The sequence below is a fragment of the Talpa occidentalis genome, unplaced genomic scaffold (genome assembly GCF_014898055.3).
Source record: "Talpa occidentalis isolate TD23 unplaced genomic scaffold, MPIMG_talOcc4v2.1 talOcc4.10, whole genome shotgun sequence".
NCBI lineage: Eukaryota > Metazoa > Chordata > Mammalia > Eulipotyphla > Talpidae > Talpa > Talpa occidentalis.
The window spans coordinates 99,341,103-99,355,868 of NW_023600993.1; the positions used below are offsets into that span (position 1 = coordinate 99,341,103).

General features: G+C 53.6%; 1 protein-coding gene across 1 annotated transcript; it reads right to left on the reverse strand.

Annotated features, from left to right (window-relative positions):
* Positions 1–1,277: 1,277 nt before the first annotated feature.
* On the reverse strand, positions 1,278–11,309 carry SPATA2 (spermatogenesis associated 2). The gene is made up of 3 exons (XM_037500230.2): positions 11,258–11,309; positions 5,866–6,307; positions 1,278–4,681 (listed from the first exon to the last, which is right to left on the reverse strand). The coding sequence occupies exons 2-3, from the start codon at positions 6,199–6,201 to the stop codon at positions 3,452–3,454; spliced, it is 1,566 nt and encodes a 521-aa protein (XP_037356127.1). The 5' UTR covers positions 6,202–6,307; positions 11,258–11,309; the 3' UTR covers positions 1,278–3,451.
* Positions 11,310–14,766: the final 3,457 nt, after the last annotated feature.

A 14,766-nucleotide genomic window follows, 5' to 3' on the forward strand; every position in this document is an offset into this window, starting at 1 on the left:
TCTTCAATGTGTATTTTTTTTTTTGACTAGATCACAAATACTTTATTAGGTAAAATTACAAATGCCAATTATAATTTAAAACACTAAATGCAATTTGTTTTTCCCAGTGTTATGTTTAAAAGTCAAATATAAATAATGTATAACCAAAGCCCTAAATGTATTTAGAATTTTTCCACTATGATAAACTCCAACAAAAGTAGAAACTCTACTTATTCTAACAAAAATGTTTACCACTATATACTTAAGAAATATAAAACACACACATGCAAACCAAACCACCGAAAGTGACCGTGAATGGGCTGCAGCCGGCAGGCCCCGCTGCCACTGAAGGGAGGGGAGTCCTTCCTCACGGTGGTCAGACTCCGGCTGTGGCAACATTCTGTGTGGGAAGGTCTCTTAAAAAGAGAACTCAAGGGCCTCCCCGGTGGTGCAGCGGTTGAGCGCTGGGTTGCGAAGCTGCCCGCGGCCTCTGCAGTGCCGGTTCGATCCCCCCGGCTGCTCCCCGGCCACCAGAGGAGGGTCCCGCATGGCGCGCAGACCTCTCCTGCCGCCCGCTGCTCCCCTCAGCAGTGTACTTCGGTCCTTCTGCCTGCTCTGCTCCCCGCTCTGGCTCTGGTGAATCCTCTCACCCTCCCACGCTTCTGACTGTACCCAGTGTTTGCATAAATAAATAAATAAATCTTTAAAAAAAAAAAAAAAACAGAACTCAATTCATGACAAGGAACATCTCACCGAAAGCAAACTTTTAGGCATGTAAGTACCCAGTATCCTGATTTTGTCTTCTGGTGTCACTTGATGAAACCCCACTGCCCCGGTCTTGACATGTCCCTGGGACAGTGAGGACGTGTCAGCGACGAGACCACCAGCGAGAGCGCCAAGAAGGCCTGCAATGCCCCTGACCGCCTGCCAGCTGCCCCCATCATCTCCCTGCAGCACGCAGTCTCTCTTGGGAAACCTGGCTGATCTCTACACACCTCGTCTCCCCAGCTGTCGGGGGAGGTCGTAACTGTCCCTCTAACAAGAGGGTGTCACGTAGGAGCACACGCGTAACATCTGGGCGCCGAGAGCGCCTGGCCCCCAGAGGCGCTCAAATGCTATTTTTGTCAGCCCCTCAGAAGAGAAAATGTGAGTTCTGCCACTAAAGAACTAAGAGACGGCCCAAGCAAACACCCTCTCCCCACCCCCCGGCCTCCCCCCACCGCCATCCAGGCAACCCAAAATTCAAAGCAGTGGGGAGAATGGACATAAAACCCCAAACATTTCATTTAACAATGGAAGACACTTTATTATTTTTAAATCATCTCTCAACATTTCAACGCTTGGTATAAATCAAATGCAAAACATTTGCATTTTTAAATTAGCATATATTGAACTATCTCAATCACAGCAACCTCATACAGTAAGATACACACCAAGACGAGCACGGCCATAGCATTTCCTACTCCAGTCCGCGGGCGCGGTGTTCTGTGACGACACGGACGCTGGACGCGCAGTGCACGCGCTCCCCCAGGTGACCGAGTCGGTCCTGCTTTTGTTCGCTGTATAAGTTAAGTTACGTGGCATCACGGTTAGTTAAAAGATTTGTTACTGTAGTGCTAGAGCGATCTAGAAATGGAAAACTAGAAAACTAGAGCTCTCAGGAGTGGGACAGGCATCGACACTTCTGAAACGTGAAAAGGAAGAACATCAAAGATGAATGCCCCAGAATGAGCTGGTCTTAGTAGTAAAGTTGGGTGAAACTCAGTTTCATTTACACAGTGAGTATCTACACGTGATCTACTAGATATATAAAAAAGAGCAGTAGAAGATCTGGAAAACCTTAAAATCACTCAACTGAGTTGGAAGAACATCAGCAAATTCACAGTGGCCTCAGGATTCAGCCAGGTTTAAATCTGCTCAAGAGCTGAATGCCTCCAGAAACCCACTGCACGGAAATCCCTTCAACACTCTGGACATCACAAACACTTATGGCTAAAATATATTAATTCACAAGAAAGCGGTTTTATTTTCAAACTCTTGCCCCACTCCTGCTCTGCACCCCAAAAGGAAAATCCAGGGTCAGTCATTCACATGAAGAGTGGAGGGGCGAGCTGGTTTGGAAGCGCCGAGGCTCAGCGAGGATCTCAGGAGAGGTCTGCCGGGTGGGTGCACGCCGACTCCAGCCCACTTTTAGTGCAAAAAGATTGCAGAAGTTGCAAGGAGTCCTGGAAGCAGGTGACGAGAAGAGAGAGGACTGAGATGGAGGCTGGGCGGGGGGAATCCCAAACGGTGCTCTTTCGGAAACAAGACTCAGGAAGTTCGGAGCGCCAGGCCCCGATCCGGCAAGTGGCAAACACCGGCTGCAGCTCCGAGGGGTGAGGTTCCCGAATCGCCGGCACTAGGCTCTCACCGTCCACAGGGGCCCAGACGCAGGGCCCGCACCGACCCCCAAAGTGCACACTGGAGGTAGGTGTGTAGAGGTTTCCTGGAGGGGAGACGGTGGCTCTCCACCAACCCGGCGCCATCGGCTCTGTGCCTCCTCCGCCCCCATACTCTGTTCCAGCCTGGAACTGTGGTGAGCAAGGCTACCAGGTGGAAGGGCATGGACTCCCTCCCCTTTGGAAGACTAATGAACCAGGACATTTTTATAAATAGCTACATAATTAACCTCTTAACCACTCTGAAACACATGGCAAGTTGGATATTTATTTAAAAATAAATCTCAAAAATATCTATTTACAGTACAGTAAAAGGGGCGTGTGCAAACAGACTGGGGGAAGTCGGGCCTGCCGTGGAAGGTCCACCCTTTACTGAGCCGAAGCCAAGGTCACAACCCCATGGGCTAAACTGAGCTGTGGTGCCGCAGGACGACACTCAGCTAACACTTGTCTCGGTTCACCTCTGGAACCCAGAGGGGAGGGGAAGTCAGGGTGCAGGACATCCAAGTGGGGGACGCTGGTAACTGGGAAGGGGGCAGCAATGAAGGGCTGAGCCCCTGGAAGAGGCCGGGTATGGCAGGAGGGCTCATTTCACAAGCCAACAGGCCTCTAGCTCGCCGCTCCAGGTGGGTGTTTGGAGGTGACCTGGAAGGCCCTTCCCAGTCCAAGTTGGCTTTGGGGTAGGAGTGGGGGTAGACGTGGCAAGTCGCAGAGATAGAAATGCTCTTAAAAAACAAAACAAAACAGAACAAGAGAAATCCAGAACGGGGAGTGGAGTGATTAGCAAAAATGAATCTGAACTGAAGTGCCACGCTCTCCCTTGTCAGGCGACGGAAGCAGTCACCCGTTAAAAGCTCTGAATTGCTAAGTGAACTCCTACAGGGTACAGCCAGCCCCAATCCCCACCCCTCACCCCGTACCCACAGGGTCAGGGGCAGGTCTCTGCTTCTGAGATCAACGCATCACACTTCTTCCCCATGACACTGGAAAGGTCAGTGGTGTAGCCCTTGTAGCAGGGAGGCGCATGGTCAAGTCTATCTGTACACGAGATGGGAGAACTGGGTGGACTTGTAGTTCAGCTGGTGGTTGGGTATGAACTTGTGCAGCTCACTCTTTTTGCAGCAGGGGTCGAAATGGTAGGCGCCGAGGCAGGCGTCGCAGGAAACTTTAGAGCACTGCGTGCAGGTGTTGGTGGCGCCCGGGCGGTTACAGAAGCCACAGCGGGAGGTGGCTGTGGTGGAGGAGGGTCTGGATTTTGAGTGGAGGTGCGGCAGCCGGTCGAGGCCCGGAGTCTGGCCCACATACTTGTCCCGCAGAGATGAGCCCTGGGCCAGGTTGTCGTGGGAGGAGGCCTTGCCTGGGAAGGCGCCCGGCTTGGAGGCCGGGGGACAGGTGATCAGGCTCTCGCAGCGCTGGCAGAGTGAGGAGCTGCTGGGCAGGCCGCAGTTTTGGCACTTGCACAGGGCCGACTCTTTGGCGGGGGGCGAGCGCTTGTGGTACAGGGGGTGGGCGTCGTTTCTGACCAGCCACACGTCCGGCCGCAGGGCATCTTGCCTTCGGTATGTGGCCCTGGGTTCCGAGTCTGTGTACAGATCCACGTCATCCTGAGCCGAGAAGTACGTGCTGCGCAGCAGGCCCTGGCCGTTGCTGGGGGATGGGGAGGGAAGGTCATCGTGGCTGCCATGCGGGGAGCTGGACATGGCCAGCAGTGAGGGGGATGGGCGGATGATCTCGTCCTTGAGGTCGTCCCCCAGGTCCGCCACCACCGGCTCCTTCCGCAAGCTCAGCGAGGCCTTCAGGGGCGGCTTCCGGCTCTCCCAGTAGCTGTCATAGGCGTCCACCGACCTGGAAGGTTTGGTCACGCGGGGCTTGTAGTAGTCCTTGGCCGCCCGCTCACTGGCCGACTTCTGGAGCGCCACCCGCGCCATGGAGGCCGTGAGGTGTTCCCGGCCCTCAGCCCGCCGCCGCAGGGCGTCCGAGCAGCCACGCACGTCCTCGGCGCTGCTCTTGCGCTCGCTCACCACGTCCAGCTCGGAGTAGCCCTTGTCCTTGACTTGTGAGTGGATTTCCAGCATCTGCTCGCACTCCACCTTGGCCAGAAAGAGTTCAAAGGAGACCATCTTGACCTGGAGGGTCTCCACGAGCTCTTTGAGCTTGTACACGGTCCCCAACTCGGGCACATAGCCCATGTAATTCAGGATGGCTCGGATGTCCTCTTCCAGCAACGTGGACTTGACGTAATAAACGAAGGGGCCTGTGTAGGTCTAGAAGAAGCAAGCGGGGCAGAGAGAGAGAGAGAGGGGTGGGGTTTCTCTCAGACACGCGCGGCGGAGGTGTCAAAGCAAAGACACTCAAGTCTGAAGCCAGCGTGCAGGGAGAGGGGCGGGAGGGCACGACCACAAGCGCCCCTCATGGAGGCGGCCAAGGCTCCAGCGCCCACCGCTCAGCAGCTGGGGCGCGGAGGGCTCCACATCGCTGCTTTCTTACGGGGAGGAAACCAAGCCACTGCCGCCTGGATGCAGCGGCTCTGCGGCAGGGAGGAGGGAGGGGGCGAGCACAGGTGACGGGAGGGGAGCAGAGCGGAACCCCAGTGAGCAACGTGAACACAGCCACCAGTTTTACTGCACCTCCAGATACTGGGATTTTTACACCCCCCGAAAAATTCCAACTTGCTGAAGGCGCAGATGATAGCATTATTTTTAGCAATCAAGTTTTTCAATTCTGCACAGTCTTCCAGACACACTGCGGTCCGTGCTCAACGGACTGCGCTGCAGCGGGAACGTAACCGTGACAGGCAGTGGCAACCAAAAAGGTCTACGACTGGCTTTACCGTGTGCTGGCTTTCCTCACTGCGGAAGTCTAGAACCAAACCCATCGGCAGCTGTGAGGTGAGGCGGGCCTGTCTTCCTTTCTGACACTTCTGCCAAGGTCTGAAGAACAGGCTCGATTTAAGAGCCTGGCCTGATGGAAACGCCCAGCCGTGACTGCCACCATACCAGTTCTCCATTCTCTCTCAACGCCTCCTTCCTCCCCTGTTACCACTTCGTCCAAACTGTCTCAGCGAGTGCAGACATCTGTGGCAGCCTCCTAGCCGCGCTCCTGCCCCACTCTTGCAAGTGTAAACCTGACCCTGGTCCTAGTGAGCTTTGCAGCCCGCGCAGAATAAATGCGAGCCACGGGCCCTGGCTGTCAAGGCCCTGCATAACCAGGATGCCGCCTACCTCTCCGACCTCCCCACTTGAGGTGTGAGCTACCGGGGCAGAGACCCAGTTAAGAGACATCACTAGACAGACAAGGAAGGTGGGGAGCCTGGAGGAAAATCTGGTGGTTATCTCAAAGCGGGGAACCCAGGGTTGTCCAGGGGCAAACGGGTACAATCTCAGAACGGACCGGAGGGGTAGGACGGGAGAAGGGAGGTCAGTGCGGAGGGCCCTTCCCTACGCCTTACCTTGATGCTTCTGAATTCCTTCTTCCACGGGTAGAGGAAGAGATTGATGCCCACTGTTTCCAGCACGCTGAAGGCGCCGTGCAGAGCTTGCAGGCTGGAGGAGCGCAGCGAGCGCAGGGAGCTCTCCACCACTTCGTAGAACTGGATCAGCCGGAATCGATAAAAGGGATCCACATTGTGCAGGCTGAGCAGGGTCGAGGCGGCTGCCCGCAGGTGCTCATCACTGCCAGGGCGCTGCGTGCTGGGGGTGGCGTCCACTTTGCCCTCATGAAACTGCACGTACTTCCGAAATAAGTCATCCTTGTATTTTGTATCCATTGAACTGGGCTTCCCCATCCGAGCCAGGAAGGGGGCTACCTTATCTCCTCCATAGCTTCTGGGTCAGAGGCAGGGACATGGCTGCAAGCCCTGACCTGTGGCCCTCCTGGACCAGCGGAGTGCTCTGGAAGGAGAAGAACAAGGACGTCATTCCTCAAACCGCTCCAGCCGGGCTGCTGAGGCAACACAAAAACCACCACTTGTCTGAGCCACACTGGGCACACCGGGTCCCTTTCTACTCTTTGTTCAATACAGTTACTGAACACGTACTACGTGCAAGGTTGCGGTGGACAAGACAGAGGAGATCCTTGACTTTGTTGAGCTCACTGATGAAAAATATGATTAGGGGCAGCTAATCTCCTGTGGGATGACAGTTTTATAAAAGCCCCCCCATGGGCAGGGAAGGTTAGAGAATGAGGAGTTTGCCAGACAAAGACACAGGCAGAGATGGCAAGATGTAGCAGGAGGAAGGCCCTGCGCTAATAATATCAGCACTTTCTACAGGCTGCTGCATCTCTGTACTGGCATGCCCATCTTCCAGATATAAAAACTGAGGCATGGAGGCTTTAAGAAACTTGCCCAAAGTTACTGAACTATTAAGAGGCAGGGCTGAGATCAGAGCCCAGGGAGTTTGGCTCCAAAGTCCATGCCCCTAACCACCACACCCTGCTTTCCTGGGGCAGGAAGGAGGTTGGCATGTGAACAGAAAGAAAGCTGATAGGGCTGAAGTGGTGAGAACAGAGCAGAGCAGGAGACCAATCTGCAGACAAAAGCAGGACCCCAATTCCCAAGGATTTTGCATTTTATTCAAAGAGCCATGAGAAGCTACTGAGAGCAGAAAACAAGGAGGAGAGTGACATGATCGTATCTGCAATTTTAAAGTTGGCTGCTGAACCCCAACAGAGGGCTTTTATCCACCTCTGGTGGCCTGCAACCCCGTCCTTACACACACTTCATAGCCCCATACTGGCAGGGACACACAGGACTTATCCACTCATGCTGTCTGCTTGGCCACGTGTAGTGGAGCACGCACAGCTCCAGCAGTGTTCTTGGAGCCACAATGCGGGAACCAATCTGGACTCATTGCAGGAGGCTGCCAGGCCTAGGGGAGGCAAAACAGCACCAGGGCTGCAATGGCAGACTCCAAAGTCAAGCCGCCAGGCAAACTTTTCCACTTCTCCAAGCCTCAGTTTTTGCTTCTGAAAAAGGCGGCTGGGGGAATATTAGCAGTACCTGGAGGCCAGAGTAGAGATGGTGGATTTTATGCAAACTGTAGCTAAAGTTCTTGGCAGAGTGCTGGCCCAAAGCCAAACCTCAATACACCGAAGCTATTCCGAGTGTCTGAAGGGGCAGCACCCCCCAAGATGCCAAGCATTCGCAAGAAGGTACGGTGAGAGGGGAGCCAACCGCTCCGGGTGGGTGGTGGACATGCGCTCTCGCCCTCGCCCGGCTGCCTTTCCTGGCCCCAGAAGCACAGAGTTCGTCCCAAGGGCCTGCGAGTCCGGCATGAGTCAAAGTCATCGGCACCCCAACAAGTTACTGTCTGGCCTCACAGGAGATGCTGGGGATCTTCACTGTGGGGTAAGATGTGCCAGAGAACTAGGGACAGAGCAAAGCCACCTTCTCCCACTGCCCTGCCCAGAAAGCCGAATGCCTCGGAACAGTCTGAGACGCCCACAAGGCCAGATCCATTTAGGATAAAAGACAACATGTGACCAAGGTCAAAGGCTTGCCGTGGTCAGATCCCTGCTCACCCCGTTCCCTCTCGCTTCCACGCACACGGGCATGCCTTTCGATTCCTCCAACACATCACGCTCACATCGATCTCAGGACCTTTGCACTAAGTTGCTCCTTGTTCTTCCTCCAACTCTTCCCACAGCTGACTCATCTTATTGTTGAGCCTCAGGGCCAAAGTCATCCCCACAGGGCCTCCCACAGTCCCGCGCAGTGACTCTCATCTTCCCATCCCTCACTAAGGCATATCCTATAATCACATCTGAAATTATCAGCTTCACTTATTTACTTGCTTCCTGTCTTCCCCATTACCCCATAAGCGCCACAAAAGCACTTTTTTGTTCTGTTTTGTTCACCAGGATGCTTAACACAGGCGTTTGATAAAAACACACGAGACGAAGGGTGCAAAGGACGCAAGCACTCACGCCGCCAGCCGCTAGCTTCTCAGCAATCCCAAGAACACTGGGGGATCAGGTGGAGAGGAGGCGCCGGCGCCAGGACACATCGTGCTGTGAGCAGCTCAGGGTCAGTGGAAGGTGGCCTCTGACTTGACCCTGTGTTCCTCCCACCACCCCGTGTCTCCTCTGTTCAACACACACTTCTGCAGGCCTGACTGGGTACAGCAGGGGGATGTGGGATGAGCAGGGGGCAGCAGTAGCGGAGACACGGCCCCGTCCGGCCCTCAATTCTAGTGGGACGTGCTTACTGTTTAGCATCAAAGTACCCACATGTGTTCCCTTTAAATATAAAAAAGTGTTGCAACCTGGAAGACACGCCTTGCTGTCCTTGCTAATAAAAGCCCACATGCATTTACTGTTTTATTAATCGAAGAGAAGCTTCCATCCTGCCGCTGGCCCCAGGGAATGTTTTTTGGCACATCTGAGACCCATTTAAACAGAGGAATATCAAGCCTTCTAAACTGCTGCGATTTTTCTCCAAAGAAGTTATCCGAGAGCCATAGGGGCTGATTTTTTTCCCCCCAAAGACAGCCACCCTCAAGCTCAGCATCTGCTGCTCTGTAATCACGCCACAGTCCGCACCCTTGATTGTTGCTGGCAAACACAAACAAGGAAAAGGGATCTAAGCAGCCAGCGGGTGTTCAAAATCCTGAAGTCAAGGTGGGAAACCCATCTGAGAAGAATCTTGAGCTAACCTAGGCGGGTGAAAGAAATGAATGCTAAAAGATAATTAAGGAACGTAAGTGAGAAGGAAACAAACACTGAGGTTCTGCCGTGTGCAAAGCCCTGGACTTTCCACCTGAACTGCATCATCCTGTTTCATCTTCACAACACCACTGCGAGGAAACCACGGTTCAGTCATAAACAGCCTGCCGACAGAACTGAAGGGGGTAGAGCTGGAATTTGAACCCAGGTTGACAGACCCTGAGACCTGTGCTTCTTGCCACTCAGCTCACCCACTTACTGTTCCAATGGGTGCCGTTCACCAAGGGAGTAGTCCCTGAGGACCCTCTGCTAAGTGCTGGATGAAAATCAGTGAAATGCACACAACAGCCCCAAGGTTAAAGAAGGAAAACAGGCTCAGAAAGGCCCAGGAGCTTGCACTACATCACAAGGCTAGGAGAACATGGACCTGATATCAGAACTCAGGCCTAATGCCAAACCCTGACTCCAGCTCTGAGCCACACCACTCCGAAGCAAAGCTGTCCGGCCGCATCTGGACAGCTCTACTTGAAAGCACTCAACTAAGAAGGCCCTGTGGCAAGGAAGGCAGCGTTGAGTTCCAAAAATTCCTGTCGTAGCGAAAGTCCCATCTTCCCGCACAGAATGAGGCTGGAAGAACCACAAATCTCTTTATGATGTAAACTCAAGGGCCAAGGGAAGAGGCTGGCCTGACAGTGGCCAGTGGGGAAGCAGCTGACATCATCCCTGCTGAATACATTTTCTGAGAATACAGGCTGCATTGTGGCTGGTCAGAGCCGGTGTTTCTGCTGAGCACAGAGCCAGCAATTTATTCCCAGCACTCTGCAAGAACAACAAAAAAACACACTCTCTGCAAAAACAGCGTGGTTACAGGAGATCAAGACAGCACAGTGACAGAAGCCATTAATTTCTCCAAGCAACCCAAGGACTGGGACGCCAAGATGTGCCAGTCTGGCAGGAAAAAAAAAAAAAAAAAAAGCACAGTGAACATCCCTCACAGAGCCAGGCGAGTGCCCAGAGCCAACAGTCCTGGTCAGCTCCTCCTCTGCCCACAATCAATGAAGAGCCTAACACATGGCAGTCAAGGAGGCAGTGACTTTAACTACAATTTCTTAAACATCTCAAAGGAAAGCTGCATCTGCTTAAAATCGAAATGAGTCCGGGCAGCAAAGCATTCGCCTGGCTTTCCCTCAGCTGGCCCATTCAAGCAGAAATGCTCCCCAAGCAGCATTTGAAGGCGCTCCCACTGTGCACAGGCAAATGCTATTTTGGTCCGCGCCGGGCCCTCGTCCGTAGGTTTAAAGCTCTCGGCTCTACCTTCAGCCTCTCAGAGTCGCCTGAGCCTCCAAAAACAGTAAGAGGAGCGCATGTCAACCCCCTCCACCTCCGCACCCCGTTCCTTCGCACTCCGTCCAAGTTGGAGGCTCCTGAGACACATCCCAGGCACCTTCCAAGGGCCGTGAAAGACCAGAGAATCCCTGCACCCCAACCAGACTCCAGAGAAATTCAGAAAGTCCGTTCCAAACCTCTGAAAACCCCTCGGCGGCGCCGAAAGCCCGTCTCCCCCCGAGCAGCCGTCTGTCTGGGGGGGCTCTGAAGGAAGCGGTTTCCCCTCCCTGCGAGGACAGAGGCTGGAGGCTGCACCTCCCAGTTTCGTAATTCCTGCCGCCGCGAGGGCCACACCGCCTGTGAGGACACCCCCGCCGGGGCGCGGGCGCTCCCCGGGCTGCGGGCGAGCCAGCGGCAGCCGCCGCCCGCCGGGGCCCCGCACACACCCTCTCACGCCGTGCCCGCCGCGGGCCTCGGAGGCGGGCTCGCTCCCGGTCAGCGAAGCAGCAGCGGCGGCTCCGGCGACTCGGCCAAGGTCACGCGGCGAGACCAGAGCCGGGGCCGCCGCGGCGTCCGGGCTGCGGGGTCCGCGCGGCCACCGCCTCTCGGCCGAGCCGCGGGAGCCCCCCGCCCGCCGGCCGCGAGAGCCGAGCCGCCCCGGGCCAGCGCGGGCCAGCGGCACCGGGGGTCCCGGAGAAGTCGGGGTCCTGGGGACAACCCGGGCCCCCGACGCCGAAAAGGCGGGTCCGCCCGCCGGCCGCTCCCGGTCCCGCCGAGCCCAGCCGAGGCGGGCGCCCCCTCCGCGCGGGGAAGTCCCGCGGGCCGTTTCCGCCCCGGCCGCCCGCACTCACCCCGGCACCGCCGCCCACGCCCCGGCCGAGGCAGGCAGGGAGGCGCCGCGGCCGCCGCCGGAGCCCGGCCCGGCTCTCCTCGCTCCGGCCGGCTGCAGGGGACCGAGACCAGTACCGGGGGCCAGTGGCGACCCGGAAACACTCGGCTAGGAAGTGACGTCGCTCGGGGGCGGGTCCACGGGGAGGTCGGGCCGCGGCTGTGTGCTGGGCCGGAGAGAGGCCGAGGCCTGCGGGCGACGGGGCAAGAAACCGGAGGCAGAAAGGCGAGCCGACTGCCCCGGACATCCCTCCCTGGGCCCGGAGGACCGGCACAGCGGCCGACACCGGGACCCGGAAATAAAGGGCACGGAAGTGACGCACGCCGTCGGCCCCGCGCTGGCAGCTGGCTGGGTTGTCATGGCAACCGGTGGAGGCGGGGCGCGGCGCCTTCCGACCCTGCGACCCCAGTCGCCGCTGCCCGGCCAGCCCCTCGCGGAGACGAATGTTGGGCTGCGCTCGCGACCGCCCGAGCGGGAGACCACAGTTGGGCCCCTCACCCCCATTTTACAGACGGAAATATCGAGGCTCCGAGACAGCAAATGAGATGCTCGGGGTCACGCGACGCCGAAAGAAGCCTTGAGAGTCTGGTGGATGCTGAAGCTGAGCTTCAGAGCGGGGCTTTCCCAGCGTTGCACTTGCTGCTTCGTAGCTGTGTGAGCTGGGACGAGCCAACTAACTCTCTGAGCCTCACCTTTCCCGCCTGAAAATGGAATAATCATAGTTCCACTTCCTGGGATTCATGTGGAAATTGAGTCAATCTGTGGAGACCGCTTATGACACTAGTTGGCATGTAATAAGTCTAAATGCATCTTCTTTTTAAAATCTGGTTAAGTCAAAGGAAATGACCTCTCTTGGCCCTCAACTTCCCTAAAGCGGAAGCCAGAGTTGGGGGAAACTAAGCCAAAATCTTGCTTCCTTGCTCTGCAGCTTTTCACCAGGCAACTACAATACCTGCATAGTTTACCTGGCATCAGCCTTGGTGGCTTAGCATATCAGTTGGTGGATTTGTCTGTACTCCCACCCACCACATTCAACATGAGTTCCCTGAGGACTAGACTCTTGTGGTTCACCACTCACTGAAGCCCTGGTGCTGGCAAAGTGCCTAGCACATATTCAAGACTGTTAAACATATTTGCAATCAAACCTTTCATTCTACCTCTATAACTCAGCCCAGACATTTACAGAAGACTCAAAGCCCACTCCATGCCAAGTTCTCTTCCTACCACTTAACACACTCTTCTACCAATCTGTATTCCATGCCTCTGTAGGGCTGTTCCCTCAGAGTAAATGTTCTTCACATGTCATCTTTCCTTCCTTGCTTTCTTGGCTTCCAGCTCCAGCTTGGTCCTTACAGCCTTTCTGAAACTTCCTCTGATTTCTCCAGGCACAGGCCTTCCTTCCTCTGGGTCCCCACAGTGCTGTCTTTCATAATCGTATCAGCACTCTTATAATGGTGAATTATAGATATATTTTAAGCCTGACACCCCCACGCTCTCTTATTTGTCCCTGAGTTCTGCACATGTCTGGCCAAGAGGTGTCCAACACATGTTCCTTGATTGCTGGATTCTCTCTCTCAACCTTGGCATCCCCTAAAGCTGGTGGATCTTGTCTCCGGAGTCAATGACATAATATATGGGGAAGCAACAACCTGCTATTTGAATAGCAGCAATTACTATGTATAATCTGTACTGTCTGGGCACCTCTCAAGGTCTTTGTGTACTTCAACCTTTATAAGCTCATGTTTAAGCTCCTCTCTTAATCATTTGCAAGGTAATGAGGTATACAGGAAATCCAGGGAGGCTAAGGGGGGTGGGCTGCCCATCTGCTTTTGCAACAACTCTAAATTCTCCTTGGGAAACTGTTACAAGACTACATTTTCACATGAAGCTGCTAATAAGTCCCTTCCAGCTCTGTAGTCTTTGACAATCAAACAGGAAACAGACCTTTAAAAAGAACTTTACCAGGTCTCCCTGGTTACACAAAGGGTTAAGCACCACACTATGAAGCAATCCGCAGCCTCTGGAGCACAAGTTCGATCTCCTATCCCTGGCTGGCCAGGGAGAAACCCACATGGCGCAGCAGACCTCTTCTGTCTCACCCGCTGCTCCCCTCAGCAGGTCAATCTGCCTGTTCTGTTCCCCACTCTGTCTCTGGTGAATCCTCTCACACCCCCCACCCCCTGCATCTCTGGCCTGTACCCCAGCTCTTGTATGCATAAATAAATAAATAGAAAAAAAATTAAAAAAAAAAAAAGAACTTTACCAGTAGGAAACCCTGATCACTGACACTTGGTGACATCTCATGTCAAAAAAGACCCAAAGTCTCCCAAGAGAGCCGTGGAGCAGCCCTTTCAAATTTTATTACATAATGATTCCCAGATTATATAATGAATGCTCATGTGACAATGATCAAGCACCTCTACTTCCTCAGAACCAACAATGTGAACAACCTACCCACTTCTTTCTATTTTTTAGGTTTTTTTTTTAATCATAAAGTAACACATGAATTTCAAAGGTACAGTATGGAGGTATATAGAACAAAACTACACTGTGACCTAGCAATTTGATGTATTGGAATCCACAAGGGAAAAAAACATAAGTGGGCTGTGAGTTGAACACATGAGAGCATCATGGTACTGAAAAAGAAAACCCAGCAATATTCTAACTGTCCATCAACAGGGAAATGGTATCTCCACAATAATAGCTACCGTGTATCACTTTAAAAGGATGATATAAACCTATGCAACTCTGCAAGACATAACTACGGAGTGAAAAAAGAAAGACATACCTTGAAATGAAAAACAAAATGTATAACATGCACACACATGTCACTGGGAACAATAATACAGATCTACATAACAGTTTACAAATGCGTGTTATGTGATATTTATTAATATCTTTCTCCCCCAGAAGTCAGTACACTCCATGACAGCAGGGCTATATCTGCACACAATTACATCACTACCACCTGCCACATATACATACTACCCAATATACAATAGGGGGTTCAACAGTATTTCTGATGGGAATTTTCATTGAATGCATGCAATGTGGTAGGCTTGATTTTAGATTTAAGGGGCATGACTGTGAGCAAGACAGACACAGTCCCTGCCATCAAGGAAGGTATGGTTTCTTTAACAGAAAGAGAATATTAATAAAATAGGAGTAGGCTGTACTAAAAGACTGTAAGGGCTTCTCTGGTGGCACAAGGGGTTAAGCACAGCACTCTGAAGCTATCCAAAACCTCTGAAGCATGAGTTCCATCCCAGGCCTGCCAGGGAGAAACCCATGTGGCACAGCAGATCTCTCCTGTCTCGCCCGCTGCTCCCCTCAGCAGTGGATTTCAATCAGTCTGCCTGTTCTGTTCCCCACTCTGTCTCTGGTGAATCCTCTCACCACCCGCATCTCTGGCCTATAACCCAGTTCTTGTATGCATAAATAAATAAATCTTTTTAAAAAAATATAATTCAG